At 36.8% G+C, this 16380-nt stretch overlaps 1 protein-coding gene across 2 annotated transcripts in view; it reads left to right on the top strand.

Annotated features, from left to right (window-relative positions):
* Positions 1-16380, top strand: part of Tcf12 (transcription factor 12) — a 270782-nt gene that overhangs the window by 88461 nt on the left and 165941 nt on the right. For both annotated transcript variants that reach the window (XM_057766680.1, XM_057766681.1), the window contains exon 4: positions 6911-6984. In XM_057766680.1, coding sequence (XP_057622663.1) covers positions 6911-6984 — 74 coding nt within the window. The remainder of the gene's footprint in view (positions 1-6910; positions 6985-16380) is intronic.

Raw genomic sequence — 16380 nt, 5'->3', positions numbered from 1 at the left:
GCTGTTTTTAAATAGCAAATGTGTTAGGTAATCAGCAAAAATTCACGAAGATGTACTTGATAGTTATGCAGAAATCGCTGTGTTCCTACAGACTTATGATCCTGATGGGAGCCATAAAAACAAACTAGCTAAAAACCTGTGCATGCAGTTTTCACATTGGTTTAATATTGTAGTTTTTGTTAAAGTGTAAGCATAGTTTTATTTTCATCTTTTCTAACCACTGAATCTAAATGTACTTGTGTTCAAGAACAGCAGTGGTATGAAATGATGGGTGTACAGAGCACTGTGGTGTGTGCTTGCTGAAAGGAATGTCTACTTGCTTGCTACTCTGCTTTCCTTCCTAGGCAGAAGTACTGAATTGTGTTGTTTGTTTCTGTTTGTTTCATCTATATTTGTTTCATTTTATCATTTAGTTTTATTTTATTATTAGGCACTGCCTCTGCTCATTTCCCCCCTTCCCTTGTACCTTCCCAAGGATGTTGAAATACAACATGAGCGTTTTAGAGACTAGAGACTACTTTGAGTTAATACAGTACAACATCAGGTAAAATGCCTGTCTTTCAAACTTTTAGGTCTATTTACCTTGGGGAGGGGTCTATTTGCTGCTTTCTCTAATGCTGTAGTTGTGCTGGCATTACTTCTAAATGCATGCATTGCAGCTCCTAGAAAGATTGTTGGTTTTGTTCTAAATAGCTGTGTGTTTTGCAAACATTAAAAAGCGTGCTGTCTTATCGATACTTTCCCTTTCTTTCCTCTGGTAACATTTTTCATCAGCCTGAAGAACTACTTTTAGTATTTGTTTTGTTTTAACCAATGTTGAATCCTTAATTCTCTTTCATGTGAAAATGTCTTGATTTCATTCATCTTTAGTATTATAGGATATTTTGGTTAGTTGTAGAATTTTGGATAAGAGTAGGTATGTTAAAAAATCTTTTTCTGTATCTGCCATGATCCAGTTTTTGAAGGCAAGTAGTGATTTGAATTTTTCCTTTCTAGGTAATATGTCTCTTGCTGACTGTTTCTTGAAATTTTAAAATTTTGGCTGTCAGCTTGATTTTGATGTGGGTGGATAGGACTTTCTTTGCATTTTTACTGTTGGCATTTACCGCAGTCTTATTTGGTAGATTTATTTATTTTATTTTATTCTTTTTTAATTAAAATTTCTGCCTCCTCCCCGTTTCCCATTTCCCTCCCCCTCCTCCCACACATTGCTTCCTCCCCCCCACTTCCCTCCCCCTTTCCCCACTCCTCTCCCCCTCCCTCTTGATACTGAAGAGTAGTCCAAATTCCCTGCCCTGCGGGAAGTCCAAGGTCCTCCCATTTCTATCTAGGTCCAGGAAGGTGAGCATCCAAACAGGCTATCCTAATTAAGGGAGCCATTTTAGGGTTGGCAAGAGACTTGACTCTAGAGGGGCTTGCAGGTGTCCAGGGAGATGTCCCCAGCTAGTACCTTGGGCAGCTGAGGAGAGGGAACCTGAAATGACCCTATCCTATGCTGATGAATATCTTGCATCTTACCTTAGAACCTTCATCTGGCGATGGATCGAGATAGAGACAGAGACCCAATTTGGAGCAACAGACTGAGCTCTTAAGGTCTATTTGGTAGATTTAACCTTTACCCATCTGTGCATTCTCTTTTGCTCATTGTTTCTTTAGGTAAATTTCCCATCTTGTTCTCTTTGTGCTCTCATTATATTTTAATTGATCCTATATCACTATATCACAGTGAATTCCTGAGAAAAGGTATTGGTAGATTTATTTCATGTGTATATAAAACCTGAAAAAAGTATGAAAAACTGTTGGTATTCAGATGTTTATTAATTTAGAATTGATTGCATCCTTTGAATCTTATATAAAGCAGTATCATTACTTCACAAATAAAAATTGAAGAAACTATTGAAGTAAGACATTCATTGTGTTGGTTATTTAATACAGTTATTTCCAATTAGCTTTTCCTTACGAATCACTTATTGAATCCTCCTGATAGCAGATGACAGTCCTACAAAGTATGTTATCTTTTGTTTATTTACAGTGGTACTAGGTTTAGACTTGCTGGAATAAAGAACTTCTTTCAGTGTTAGAAACGACTCTGTGGGCAGGGAAGTGTACAGTTTCCAGACTTGTCCTCCTAACCTGACAGATACCTGCTTTCTCTGTGCAGATGCTGATGTATACACACGTCTGTATTGAATTGCCATTTTGACATCTTTGCTGTGAGCTGTCTCCATCTTTTTTTATGTTCTTTTTATTTCCTTCCTTTTTTCATTGTTTTGGAGCTTGGTCTTTGTTGCCAGCGGTCTTGCATGATACCATCCTTTTCATCTTAGGCAGATCTTTCTGAGGTTCACCAAAGATTGAAACATAGTGTTAATAATCCTTGTCTTCAGCACCTTCATGGGGAAAACCAGGTTGTTAGGGCATGGAAAAGTCTCTCCCCTCCAATAGAATATGTTTTCAGGCCTGGTGGCTGTGGCACACACCTTTAATCCAAGCACTCGGGAGGCAGAGGTAAGCGGGTCTCTGTGAGTTCGAGGCCAGCCTGGTCTACAGCGCTAGTTTCAGGACAGCTAGGGCTGTTATACAGAGAAACCCTGTCTCAAGACAAAAAAAAAAATTGTTTTCTGCTTTTGTTGGTGGATAAAATCCTAAAGAAACCCATAGAGCCATATGCTAGTATGCTGAAAGGGGAACGAATAGGATGGAAACTGAGGAATAGGATTTTAGAGAGCATTCAGAGTAAAATATTTATGATGGAGGCAATGAGATAAATGGGCAAACTGTATTTGAGTTTTTCATGGAAAAGAGAGTAATGCCAGACAGACATTGGACTTGGCCAAAAGTTTGCCTGGTCTTCCAAGAGTTTTATATATTTGATTTCCATCAAATTTCGTTTATTCCTTCTTGAAGCTCCCAATCTTGCAGGAAGCTGCCTGTACATACAATAATTTCAGATGTATTTTTAGTGACTTGCCTTTTTTCTTTTCTTTTTTTTGATTTTTCGAGACAGGGTTTCTCCGTAGCTTTTTTTGGTTCCTGTCCTGGAAGTAGCTCTTGTAGACCAGGTTGGCCTCAAACTCAACAGAGATCCGCCTGCCTCTGCCTCCCGAGTGCTGGGATTAAAGGCGTGTGCCACCACCGCCCGGCTTTTCTTTTCTTTTTTACTTTTTTTTTTTGAGATAGGATCTTGCTTTGTAGCTCTGGCTCACCTGGAACTCACCATGTAGGCCAAGCTAGCCTCAAACTCAAAAAGACACCTCTGCCTCCCAAGTGCTGAAGTGAAGGTGTGTGCCACCACACCCAGCTGTGACTTTTCTTACTAAATGTTTTTACAAGGGAAAAAAAAGGCCAACTTTCATTCAGTCTGCACCATTGCTTTTAGAAACATTTTAGAAACAAGGCCTTAAGTTTAATGTTTGTTCTTAAATGTGGTGGTCTTAATGAGGTGTTCCCTATAATCTAGATCATTTGAACACTTACTTGATTCCTGTCTGTGGTGCTATTTATTCACGTTTGTTTAAAAGGCCTTGTTGGAGGAATTATGTCACCAAGGAGGTGGGCTTTGAGAGTGTAAAGATTCCTGTTTGCTCACTCAGCTTGCAATTCTAGCCTTCACGCCCGCTGTGCCACCATCATAAACTCTTACTCATTTTGATCCATAAATTCAAATAAACCCTTCTTTCTGTAAGTTTCATTGGTTATAATGTTTTACCACAACAATAGAAAAGAACAGTACAGTACACTTTTATCACAGCAATGGGAAAATAACAGTACACTTACTAGATAGAAATAAAAAATAACAAGCTAGGCACAGTGGCACATGCCTGTAATCCCAGCACTTAAGAGGCTGAGCTGGGACTTTCATAGTGAGTTTGAGTTACACAGCAAGAAAATAAAAACAAAACAAACTGTATGCTATTAAAAGTGGGGTACATGAAATAAATAGTTAAAGTATATTTTATGTAATTGATTCCATTCAGAAAAGCAGGCTCTAGGGCATACTTTGTATATATACGAAAGGTTAAAAGAACAAAATGAAAGGAATGCTTCAGTGTTAATGTGAGTTTACTTATTGCTTACCCATTTTAATTCTACTGAACAGAAACATAATTATGCTTTTGAAAAATCAAATAGTCAAAAATACTTCAATCTTTTAATCATTACTTAGCATTCTCATAACAGTCATTTAGATCTGTGGTTTACAGAATTGCTCTAAAGTTGTTGATTTGCTATATAGCTACTAAAAATGGAAAGGTTAAAAATATATGGGAATGATTTTTTTCAGATACTTAAAAACATTTGCTTTCCCTCTCCATTTTGTTGTAATTCTTGTGCATTTGCTTATTTTCCACATTTTTATCAGTTTGTTTAATATCCTCATTAATGTTTATCTTCAGGTGTCGTTTTGTTTTTGTTGTGGTTGAAGCTTTGGAAGTTTTATCATTGCGGTCATATTTTTGTGTTTGTATAGCCATTGTCTTGAGCAGAAAGGAGTCATTGATACAAAATGATTATTTTTGTCAGTGCCAGCCACGACCTTTAGTCAGTCTGGCTATGTTGACAATAAAACCACAGAGTTTGGAGTTGAAAACCTAAGCCAGATCCTTATTACTCTGAAATACCCTGTGTGCCTCTTTCCTTGTCCAGTAGCAGTGGTATTAGTGTTTAACTGGTGGCTAAATTGTTTAATAAATTACCATTTTATTAATAATCTTTGCCCTTTCTTCCATCTTGTGGAAGGAATTTTGTCTTTTGCTAAAAGTTGAGCATTTGGTTTCTATATCTAGCACTGTCTTTTCTGTGTTTTTTAAATAAATATTTAAAATAACATAGAAATCTCATATTTATTAATTGTTTGCTATAAATACATTAAGGCAAGTTTTGGTCTTATTTTCCTCATCATAAGAGGTTTTCCATTTAGCCGGGCGATGGTGGCGCACGCCTTTAATCCCAGCACTTGGGAGGCAGAGGCAGGTGGATCTCTGTGAGTTCGAGACCAGCCTGGTCTACAGAGCTAGTTCCAGGACAGGCTCCAAAGCCACAGAGAAACCCTGTCTCGAAAAACCAAAAAAAAAAAAAAAAAAAAAAAAAAGAGGTTTTCCATTTATAATCAATGAGAATACCTTTTATATACAAATTATATAATTACTTGCAGTTTTATATCATGTTAGTATATTCTGTGAGTTGAATCATAAATCCTGTGGGCTACTTTATATTAATGATTTCAAAGAAAATGATTAGAAAGTAGCTTTCAGGTAACACATGGTGCCGGAAAGGTACCAACTATATGCTTTTCCATGATGCATTACATGTGTAGTCTCTCTATTAAATTAAGAATTCAATAGGATTTTTCTAAGAGCAAATAAAACTTGTGTGTGTGTGTGTGTGTGTGTGTATTTTGAAAGCCGGTTTCCTGTAAATTGTGCTTGGCTCATTCTCTATACAGCAGTTCCTCCTTACCTATGGGAATAAATTCCAGACTCCCAGCAGATACCTAAAATTAAAGATTTATCCACTTTTATCCCATACATCTGTATCTATACATAAACATTTTCCTACACCATACATGCTAGAGATAAACTTGAATTGCTAAAATTAGGCAGAAGGATTAACATAACTAATGTGTAAATAGAACTATTATAATAACATGCTATAATAAGTGCTATTAAATTTTATTTGTAGAATATTTTCTTGAATATTTTCCTGCAGGGTTAATTAAAAACTACTGTTCTTACTTAGTATTATCTTCATGTTAATTTTTTTATTTTCCCCCTTTTTGGTTTTCTGAAACAGGGTTTCTCTGTGTAACCCAGACTAGGCTGGAACTCAGAGATCTTCCTACGTCTGCCTCTGAGTGCTGGGATTAAAGGCATGTACCACTATGCTCAGCAATTTTTTTTTTTTAACAAGACAGTTAAGCCCTAATAACTGAGTTAGTGAGGAGGACATTCTGCTGTGGGACCTATTGCCTTTCTTTTGTTTGTTCAGTTTTCCATACCTTCAGCTGGTTTCTATAAAGACTTGGACATCCACAAATTATCACAGAGGTTGTTACGTTTTATGATGAACACTGCATTTTCACCTACATCACAGAGGACTTCAAGGAACAGTCTGAGAGGGTTCCTAAACTTAATAGTTTCTAACATCTATGTTTTTCTCATATACAAATGAAAGAAAACCAACATTCTCTTCCATCATAGAAAACAGCTCACAGTGGGCTAGGGAACACATACTGTTCCTAGGAATCAAAGATGAAAAAAACTGGACTTTTAAATTTAGAAAATGTAGAAATAACTAGATTGAATCAGAAAAATACAAATGACTGGATTGAGAGATTTCCCGTTTTTCTAGGACTGAATGTAAAAGTATAGAATCCTCAGAAGAGCATGGTGGTGACTAAGTCTTTACCTTTGTAACACAGATCTTCAGTTTGTAGTCACATCATGGATAAGAGCTTTGAAGAGATTGAAGTGCATTCTCACGTCACAACAGTTAGCTCTGTATAGCTAGTTTGAGATTTTTCTATCCTCAAGAATATTTATCTCTAGTCTGATAGAAACAAGTTTATTAAACTGAATGGTTTCTTGGCTAGATTTATTTTTGTTGTAGAGGAGCTGAATTCTTCATCTTTTATAGAGAGAAAGTTTGAGAGGAGTAGAAAAATGGAGACACTTATATTAATCCATCTGAAAGTTTCCAAGGAAATATTTTAATTCTGAAATTTCGTGATATATAGGGGAATAATAATGAGAGTATCTGAAGAAACTAACTTGCTATATGTTACTGAGGCAGGGAGTGAGGTCAGTCAAGTTCCATAATGATGCTCACACCACCATGTGGACTGTACTTTCTTATGTACTATTCCAAACATCCTGAGTGTGTTTTTATATTGTCCACTGTCTTCTTTCCTTAGGTATGGATGAACGTGGAGGAACAACATCTTGGGGCACAAGTGGTCAACCAAGCCCTTCCTATGATTCATCAAGAGTAAGATTTTTAAAGTCTTATTTTAAGTCTTATTTAAGCCTTTATTTAAGTCCTATGATTCATCTAGAGTTTGTTTCTTTAAGTCAATTAATTGAGCTGAATTTCTGGTTATCTTGTATTGCCATGTGGCTGTGGCTTACCGGGTAAAGTTCTGTCTGGCATCTGTTTCTGGCAGATCTACATGGCCTCTCCTTGACTCTGCCTCCTTTCTCCCAGCAGTTTACTTTTCCCTGACTATCTATGTTGTAGAAGGAGGCCACTTGTTTGTCTTGGCCTCCCAGAACGAAAATAATCAAACAGAAACTATATTAATTAAATCACTGCTTGGCCCGTTAGCTCTAGCTTCTTATTGGCTAACTCTTCACATTTTAATTTAATCCATCTCCATTATCTCGGAGTCATGGCCTACCAGCAAAGTTTCAACATATCTATCTCCAGTGGTGGATCCATGGTGTCTCTCTCTGCCTTCCTTCTCCCAGTATTCAGTCCAGTCCGTCGTCCCCCCCACCCCACCCCCAGTTCTGCCCTATCAACAGGCCAAGGCAGTTTCTTTATTCATTAATGGTAATCACAGAACACAGAGGGGACTCCCACGTGATATCTAAGTTCTGCCCTATTAACAGACCAAGGCAGTTTCTTTAGTTACCGATGGTATTCACAACATACAGTGGGGATTCCCACATCAGTTATTTCTTGTTGCCAGGACAAAAATATCTGACAGAAGCAATCCTAGGTGAGGAAAAATTTATTTTGGCTCATAGTTTAATGTGGGGGTAGGCTTCCTGGTGTTAATGCTATATGGTTGGCTCCTGTCAGTGTGGGGCAGCTAGCTTGCTGACATCTTAGCTCATCAGAAAACAGACTTTGGGCAGGATAGGGTTGGATTACTTAACTCATAAGACTTGCTTTTCTTTCTCTACTTCCTTGTGATGAGGCCCCATCTCCTAGAGGTTCCAAATTTTTCTTTTAATTTTAAAAGGTTATTTATTTATATATTTCATGCATACAATTACTTTACCTGCATGTAGGCCTGCACACCAGATGAGGGCATCCAGTCTCACTACAGATGATTGTGAGCCACCATGTGGTTTCTGGGGATTGAACTCAGGACCTCTGGAAGACCTGCCAGTGCTCTTAACCTCCGGGCCATTTCTCTAGTACCTGGAGGTTGTAATTTCTAGAAACTGTGATTAGATTAGACCACAGTGTTCAAATCAGTCCGTCAGGTACATTTCACATTCAAACCATAATGCTGCATGTAAATGAATAATGGTTTAATTCTTATTTCTCTCATAGTAAACTAAGAAAAGATAGATAAACATAACAAAGTTTATGGACATTTAACTCTTGAAGCAAAGTTTCTTACGTAATAGAAAGGAGCATGAAGTTGGAGCTGTAGTCTTGGCATGGACTCCTTGCTTTTACACTGAAAAAATTTTATCAATGTCAAAGCACTTCTGAAAACAAGATGTTTTGTATTTGGGCCATGTACTAGTTTATTTTAAAATTTGTTGGAAAGAACTGTGATTGTTATTTGGAGGGAAAGAGGTGCTGACTGACTCTATTAACATAGTGGGTATCAGTGCCCAAGAAAGAGCCATGTTATGAGGTGAAGTACCTTGTCAGTTGTCTCAGGATTTAGACTTTACTATTGATTCCTGGATACATTGTTGTTCTTTCTTTTTAAAATCTTATTTACTTTTATTTTATGTGGGTTGTTGTTTTGCCTGGGAGTTAGTCTGTGTGAGAGTATCAGATCTTGGAGTCACAGATGGTTGTGAGCTGTGTGTGGGCCCGGGATTTGAGCTCAGATTATCTGGAAGAACAGTCAGTGGCCTTAACTGCTGAGCCATCTCTCCAGCTCATGGCTACATTATTGTGTCTTGGGAATTTTAAACTTGTAGACGTTCAATATTGTCTGCATTCTTAAGAGAGTTTCTAATTCTGAAAAATATATTTTGAGTGTGGAGGTGTGTTTTCTGTATTTTTGAAATAGCAGTTTTATATAGCAGCAATTTATAATATAGTTATTATAAATATTCCTAAAATTCCTTCAGAAGCTCAAGTTACTGCCTTAGAATGCATTAAGTGGTTCTTTTGTAGTTTATATTAACTTCACTTTCAAGCTCTCTGGGTTTTTCTACTTGAGTATTAGATGGGATTTTAGGAGAAGAACATATAACAATGTATTCAAGCACTTACACCAAATTGATGATTCTGAAGTTTTTTACCTCCAGTGATTGGACTGAGAGAAAGTTCTGTTGTTTTTGTTATTTGATCTATAGGTTAGGTAGAAGAGCTATCTTTTACTTGTAATGTATTTATTAGCTTATTTTTAATGTAGGTTGTGGTTGAGAAAGTTAAACTGATTCTGTTAGTGTCACCCAGCTTCCTATTTAACCCAGGCACATTCCTACACACCCATCTCACTGCTTGTGGTCATCTTCTTCAGAAGTAGGCAAAATTTCTCCAGCTGAGTTTTTATTATATGTGACCTCTCCAGGTCTTATCAGATCCGAAAAGTAGCCTCATAGTATAGAGGTGGTTAAGTTTCTGGTTGGGTGTTAGAGTTACTCACAGACACCCAGCTAGCAAAGAGATTTTTGTGAGGAAGATACTGGAGCAGATATGATACTTAATGGTGATGTTAGAGGGAATGATAGATAGACATATGTAGTATTCTTAGGCTTGAGATATTCTTGGACGGAGCCCTGCTTTTGTGGAGCCCTTGTGCCCTCTATCTTGTCTGTGCACTCTTGATAGTTTGACCGTTACTGAAGAACAAACATAAAAATGAAAGGAGTATCATGATATGAAAGACATAGTTTAAAAAAATCTGTCAAAGTTAAAGCATCAGAGATGAGTAAGATTTAAATATTGCGTAGTGAAGTCCTATAAAAAGTATAGGCAGTATGATTTTATACCTCTTTTTATCTCCTTTAGTGCAAGAAATGTTTTCTCTGTTTAAGGCTGTGCTAGGTGTAAAGGTCAGGAAATTGTATTGTTCTTGTTGACTGCCATGTTATTGATATCTATCTGTCTGTCTGTCTGTCTATCTATCTATCTATCTATCTATCTATCTATCTATCTATCTATCTATCCCCTTCTTACTAACAGTGTTATTCTGGACAGGTTATTTAAATTTACTGTACTTCAGTCATTTGTAAAATGATAACTACTTCATGAAGTTGTAACAAAGATTAAATGGAATGGTCAGGGTCTGATTTGCACTGTTCTGTATCTTTAGAATTCGCTTTGTAGATGTTTGTGTCTAATCAAACCAGCTACAAATGAATGACTACATTCACAAGAGATCTGCTTTATAAATCTAATGATAATTATTTACTTACTCAGTAATTAAAATACTTTTTTCTTTTGGATCTGTAAGAAATATAAATAAAATCAATTTCCCTTGCAATTATGCATTTCTTTCTTGGTTTAAAACAGGTTGTTGTTTTTTTTTTTTGTCAAATGATGATTTAAAAATATTAAAACAAAACAAAACAAAAAATGGGGCCAGAGAGATGGCCCAGTGCTTAACAGTACTGACTTCAATTCCTAGCAACCACATGGTGGCTCACAACTACTTGCAATGAGATCTGGTGCCATCTCCTGGTCTGCAAGGATACATTTAGGCAGAACACTATATAATAAGGAAATGAATCTAAAAACAAAAACAAAACAACAAAGACAACCAAACAAAAAAAGAGTGTCAGACAGTGATGATGTTTTCCTTTAATCCCAGCACTTTGGAGGCTGAGGCAGGCGGGTCTCTCTGAGTTTAAGGCCATCTTGGTCTACAGAGCGAGTTCCAGGACAGTCAGAGCTAGACAGAGACATCTTGTCTCAAAAAACGGTTGTTTGCTAAAGCAATGTTTTATCCATAGAAGGTGTGGTGTGCTGTATTTATTTGTCAAATAAACCAAAATTTCGGAAATCACCAGATATATTAGGTTAATGGAATTTAGTGGTTGACGGAGAAAAGCCCACAATTCCTTAACCCTATACTAAGAACTACAGACAACTAAGGAATACTGAGAGTAGTACAAAAACTTTTTTCCAGGGAAGAGCACCCCAATAGGCCACCCAGTATTAAACAGTCATACCTGAAGAAATACATACATATAATATTACGCAAACTGAGCAGGCCGTATTTAGGAATGTATATGTAGATACATATTTGCATATAACAGCAATTAATGAAAAAAAGAGTCCATGCATTTGAAAGAGCAACAAGGACAATATGTGAGAGTTTAGAGGAAGGAAAGGGAAGGGTGGAAATGATGTAATTATAATTTCAAGACAAAAAAAGTTAGAAAAGTGAATGAACAATTTTTTTTAAAAGGAAAGAACAATGATGGAAGACTGGGGTTTACAGTAGATAGTAGTCTTAGTAACAGGGAACAGGGCCCCTGTGTTTTTACAGATGCAAATTCCTGATAGAGAAGAACCCAATTCAGGCATTTTATATGAGGTTGGACTTGAAAACTTGTACATATGACCTTAGAGAAGACAACTTTGTTTTAGATTCTTCTCGTCTTCAAAATTATGTAGTTTTACACAGACCTTAAAGGGCTTAGATAAAAATGGATATTATGGCTATGAAATATTTCACTTATTGATACAACAAATAGAAACTATTACTGTTCCCAGTGATTTATCTCAATATCAAATAATTCAGTATGCATTTTCATCATATATTTCCTGAATACAGATTCTGTTTCTGAGATGTGACTGATATCTGGTTCTGTTTCTCTTACAAGTGACCATGTTGTTTGGTTTTGTCTGTTCTTTTGCACACTGTTACCTAACCTCGCCCAAACTCTACTATGTACCATTAAGGTCTGTACTTCACAGCCTGCAGAACTGACCTGCTGATACATAGACCAAATACTTTACTGCTTCTTTGTAAAAGTCTATATAGGCTCACTGCTAGCAAACCACTAATAGGAAATTAATTTCTTCATGTCATTAGTGACTATGAGGTTTTTTCTTTTTTTAAAGTCATGATTATTTTCCATAACATGTGGCTGTTAAGGTGGGTATTTATTTATCTTTCTTGTTATTATTTTTACAAAGAACTTGAATTGTCTTGAACAGAATTTGAGTGCTTCCAAATTTCCCCTAGGTTTTTTTCCCCCTTCTTTTTCTTTTTTATATTGTGCTTTGCATAACAAAACAATCATTTGCAAGTTTGCTTTTTTCTTTCCTCATCATTTGCTGTCTCATAGAATTTCCACAACTGAAAAAAATGTGTTAGCTATCATTTGCCCCAGTTCTTTTGTTTTCCAGAGGAGAAGCAAGATTTGGAGAGTGTGAGGTTGGTCGGGTAACTCTATTATTCACATGAGGAGGGTTGCACTTAACTCATCAGTCCTTGCCTCTTGCCTGTGACTATATTACACGTTGCCAATGTGTTTTAAGTCCCCTTGCCTTGCCATAGCAGTTCCTAATTCAAAGAGTAGGCCTAATTTTTCTGTCATACTTTTCAGGGAAAGTAGAAAGTTAGAACAAGAAAGGGGACCTGCAGCTGGTGAAAGAAAATTTGGAACATGATGCTACTTTAGCCACCTGGAGATGTGCTCAGTCGGTAGAGTACTTTCCTATCTTCCGTGAGGTTCTGGCTTTGGTTCCTAGCACCACACAAACTGGATGTGGTGGCACACTCTTGTGATTACAGCTCTTGGGAAATAGAGGTTGGAGGTTCAAATGTTCAAGGTCACCTTGGACTACTTAGCAAGCTTGAGCCCATTTGGAGTGAAAGGAGGGGAGAGGAGAAAGGAGACAGGGTTATTTACATAGCAAGAGTAGTGTGCAATGAGGCAGAATCATAGAATTAGTTGTTGAATATCAAACTTGATCCAGTTGATAGATGGTACTGTCAGTGTCTATTTCTGACACCCCTCACACCTTGCTTTGTGATACTGAATAAGTTAATTTTTTTTTTTACATCAAACTTTTTATCCCTTTTTTCTTCATTGATACAAACGGAATGCACACTAATAATGGGTACATCACCAGCCTTCAAGCTTTTGCCAATAAGTGGAGAGGGGAAAAGCAGCTATGTGTTGATGGGTTAGCCTTTAAATAAACTCCTTCAGTTATCAGTTGTGTGTGACTCAGCACAGAATGATTTCAGGAACTTGTTACTTTTCTTTTTAGGTTGTGAGCCTAGCCTCTAATGGCTGAACAGTTTCTCCCAAGAGCCCTAGGGACTTTCTCCTAAGGGATGAGTAGTAGACACATTTTGAGTTCTGTAGTACTTGTTCTGACTTTTGCTTCCTTCTAGCAGTGGGTTCACAGGGAGGGCTCAGAGTATTAGCAGTGTTTTGACCACACTAAGGGGTTATACTGGCTGTAGTTTCGGATTGGCCTGGTTAGGTTTACATGTCATAGCAGAAGTCTTAGTAGTTGCTAATAGAACAGAGAGACTCTCTGCTTCTTTTCCCACTGGGAACTCAGTATTATGAGGAAAAACACCATTGCAAATAAGAATATTAATACAGTCTGTTCCTCAGTACTGGGAATTGAACCCAGTGCTACACACATACTAGGTAAGTGCTCTATCATTGAGCTGTATTCCAGCCTCTTATTTTCAAAATCATTATTTTGGAACTGGAGAGAAAGCTCAATGGTTAAAAAACTTGACTGCTATTGCAGGGACCTGAGTTCAGTTCCCAGCAGCCACATTGGGTGGTGGCTCAAAGCGCCTATAATTTGAGCATCGGGATCTCAGTCTTTTCTGATGCCTGAGAGCACCTACACATATATATGTGACATATACTCAGACAGACACATAAACTTATTTATATGTATATGTGTGTGTGTATGTGTGTGTGTGTGTGTGTGTATATATATATATATATATATATATATATATATATATATAATCTTATTTTGAGGTAGACTGTTTCTTAAAGTTGCCCAAAGTTATAATCATCCAGCCTCACCTTCCTGAGTAGCTGGGATTGTAGGGCTGTACCCCAGGCTTCACTTAGTTTTCTTGCCTTTAAGGGCTTTTTCTGGCATGGCCCCCACTTTGAATATTCTGCAGTTGGTAAATGCATCAAGTTTTTGAAATGCTCAAGGTAAATAATTGCATATTTAAGAGTTCAGAAAGTATGCTTAGAAATATGCCACATTTGCCTAAACAGTTGCATTTTTTGAAAAATACTTTTAACTCTTTTAGGTAGTAAGATGGGAGTTATAATTAGGTAGCCAATAATTTCAAAATAATTTTATTGCTCACTCTAAATATTTATCACAATAATTTTATTGGTTAGAAAAGATATAATTGAGAGAAGTGTTAACTAGGCTGAACAAGCATTTGTATGAATAGAATAGAATAGAATAGAATAGAATAGAATAGAATAGAATAGAAAGAGAAACAACTTTCTTGTAATCTGTTTTTACTTAGTAGGTGAATAGTATGAAATAAGAGGGATAACTTTTCATTAGGGAAAATGTAGTCTATACTTTTGGGACTAGACTCAATTTCAAATAGACTCGTTGATAGGGAATGGCCTAGCGCTTTACAAGGACTGGTTTATTGTGGTGTGAAAGGTAGGTCCAACATGAAATATTGACAAGAAATAGGATGCTCTGGAGAGATTAATTACATAGATCTGCTTAGGATGAAATCACACTTGGTTTAGGGCAATAGGAGCCAGACTGCAGAGTAATGGAAAGAAAAGAAATTTCACTAAAGGTGGTAGTATTTGTGGGGCAGCTGGCAGGACGAGGTGGCTGGGGAAGTGAATCATACAGGCTCTTCCCTGCTACAGAATGATAACCCTGGAATTCAATTATCTGTGGTTTTTAGGATGTGACAGGTGAGAATGAAAAGCTGAAAATAGCTTTTTTTCCTTGTGCCCATTTTTCAGGACTCAGATGGTAAAGCTTAGTGTTAACCATCTTTCCTATAGAACAGAAGATATAGTCTCTAAATTGTTTATTATTTGCTTTTTTATTTTTCTAAGGGGAAAGGCACAGATTTTATGGTTAGTAGGAAGTTCAAATGCACTAATTAGAAAGGACACACAAATTTTGAAATAGTATTTTATGCCTCTTGATCTCAGGTACAAAACAGGAGATGAAGCAGTTAAATAGCAAAGCAAGACAGAAGGGACAGAGAATTAAAGTAAGTGTTTTCTATGTATTGCATCTTTGTTCCCATTAATCTCTGTTTTGTTATGTAACTGCTCCTTCAGCATGTTTTAGATGTGAAGAAAGCTGTGGGTGAGAAAGTGTATATTTTAAGGTTAGGTTAAATGAGACTAGAGAGTAATTGTTATGATTCTTAGTGCCATTCAAGACAGCATCAGCTTGAATTGAATATTTCTTAAGAGAAGGTGGATTATGAGATGTATGTAAGCATTTAAATCTCTGCCAGCACAGATTTAAGGTAAAAGAAATCATATAACTTTAAATTGCCTACTATTCAGTTTTAAGACAGCCAAAGTTTCTTTTTCCAGTCTGTCAAATCTTAGAGCAAACCTGTTGAGACTTGAAGTCTATATGCCTATACAGTCTGTACTAGGACAGATTGACCTTGACAGTTCTCTCTTAGGTTCTTTAGACTTCACAGCTAATCAGTGGATGACTGAGGTCTAGCCCATTATACAGTAGCAGAGATCTACTAGATACTAGACTGGCTACTAGACACCTGTTCAGTCTTCCAGAACACCCACTTAGCAAAAGTTACCCAGGTAGTGCTCGAGTATATTTAATTTTTAATCTTTGATATTCTTTTTTATAATTGTTGAGCTGGATCTTGATAGTAGTCTCTTTAGTATTTCCTGAGTTTAGAGATCTCTTATGAAAAAAACAATGTAGAATAGATTCTAGCTGAACAAACTTTTATAACTAGCTTACTTTTGTTAATAACTAAGAGTTCCCATTTATCACAGTTAATACTTTATAGATTTTCTTTGATCTTCAGAATATTCGACAAATAAGCCATTTTAAGATTATTTTCATTTTGAAGATAAGGACATCAAAGTTTTGAGTAGGTCTAGTAATGGTAACCAGTCTTGATGACTAACCGGCCCCATTACTATGCTGACTTGTCAGAGTGTGTAAGAGGCCTTAAAAACCCTTCACATTCTTATCGTCCAGGACTTTAAGGAACAGTACTCTAGAAAATTTAAGGTTATGCTACCATCAGCATTTCCTTTTTTTCTTGTTTGATTTTACTCTTCCTCCTCCTCCTCCACCTTATTGTTATTACAGTGTCTCTCTCTCTCTCTCTCTCTCTCTCTCTCTCTCTCTCTCTCTCTCTCTCTCTCTCTCTCTCTCTCTCTCTCTCTCTGTGTGTGTGTGTGTGTGTCTGTCTGTCTGTCTAGAGCAACTGGGGGGAGTTTGTTTCGTTCTTCCACTATGTGGGTCCTGAGTGTG

Source organism: Chionomys nivalis, chromosome 4, assembly GCF_950005125.1.
Source record: "Chionomys nivalis chromosome 4, mChiNiv1.1, whole genome shotgun sequence".
NCBI classification, from domain to species: Eukaryota; Metazoa; Chordata; class Mammalia; order Rodentia; family Cricetidae; genus Chionomys; species Chionomys nivalis.
The sequence above is the reverse complement of the archived record's forward strand: the minus strand, read 5'-3'. Positions and strand labels throughout refer to the sequence as shown.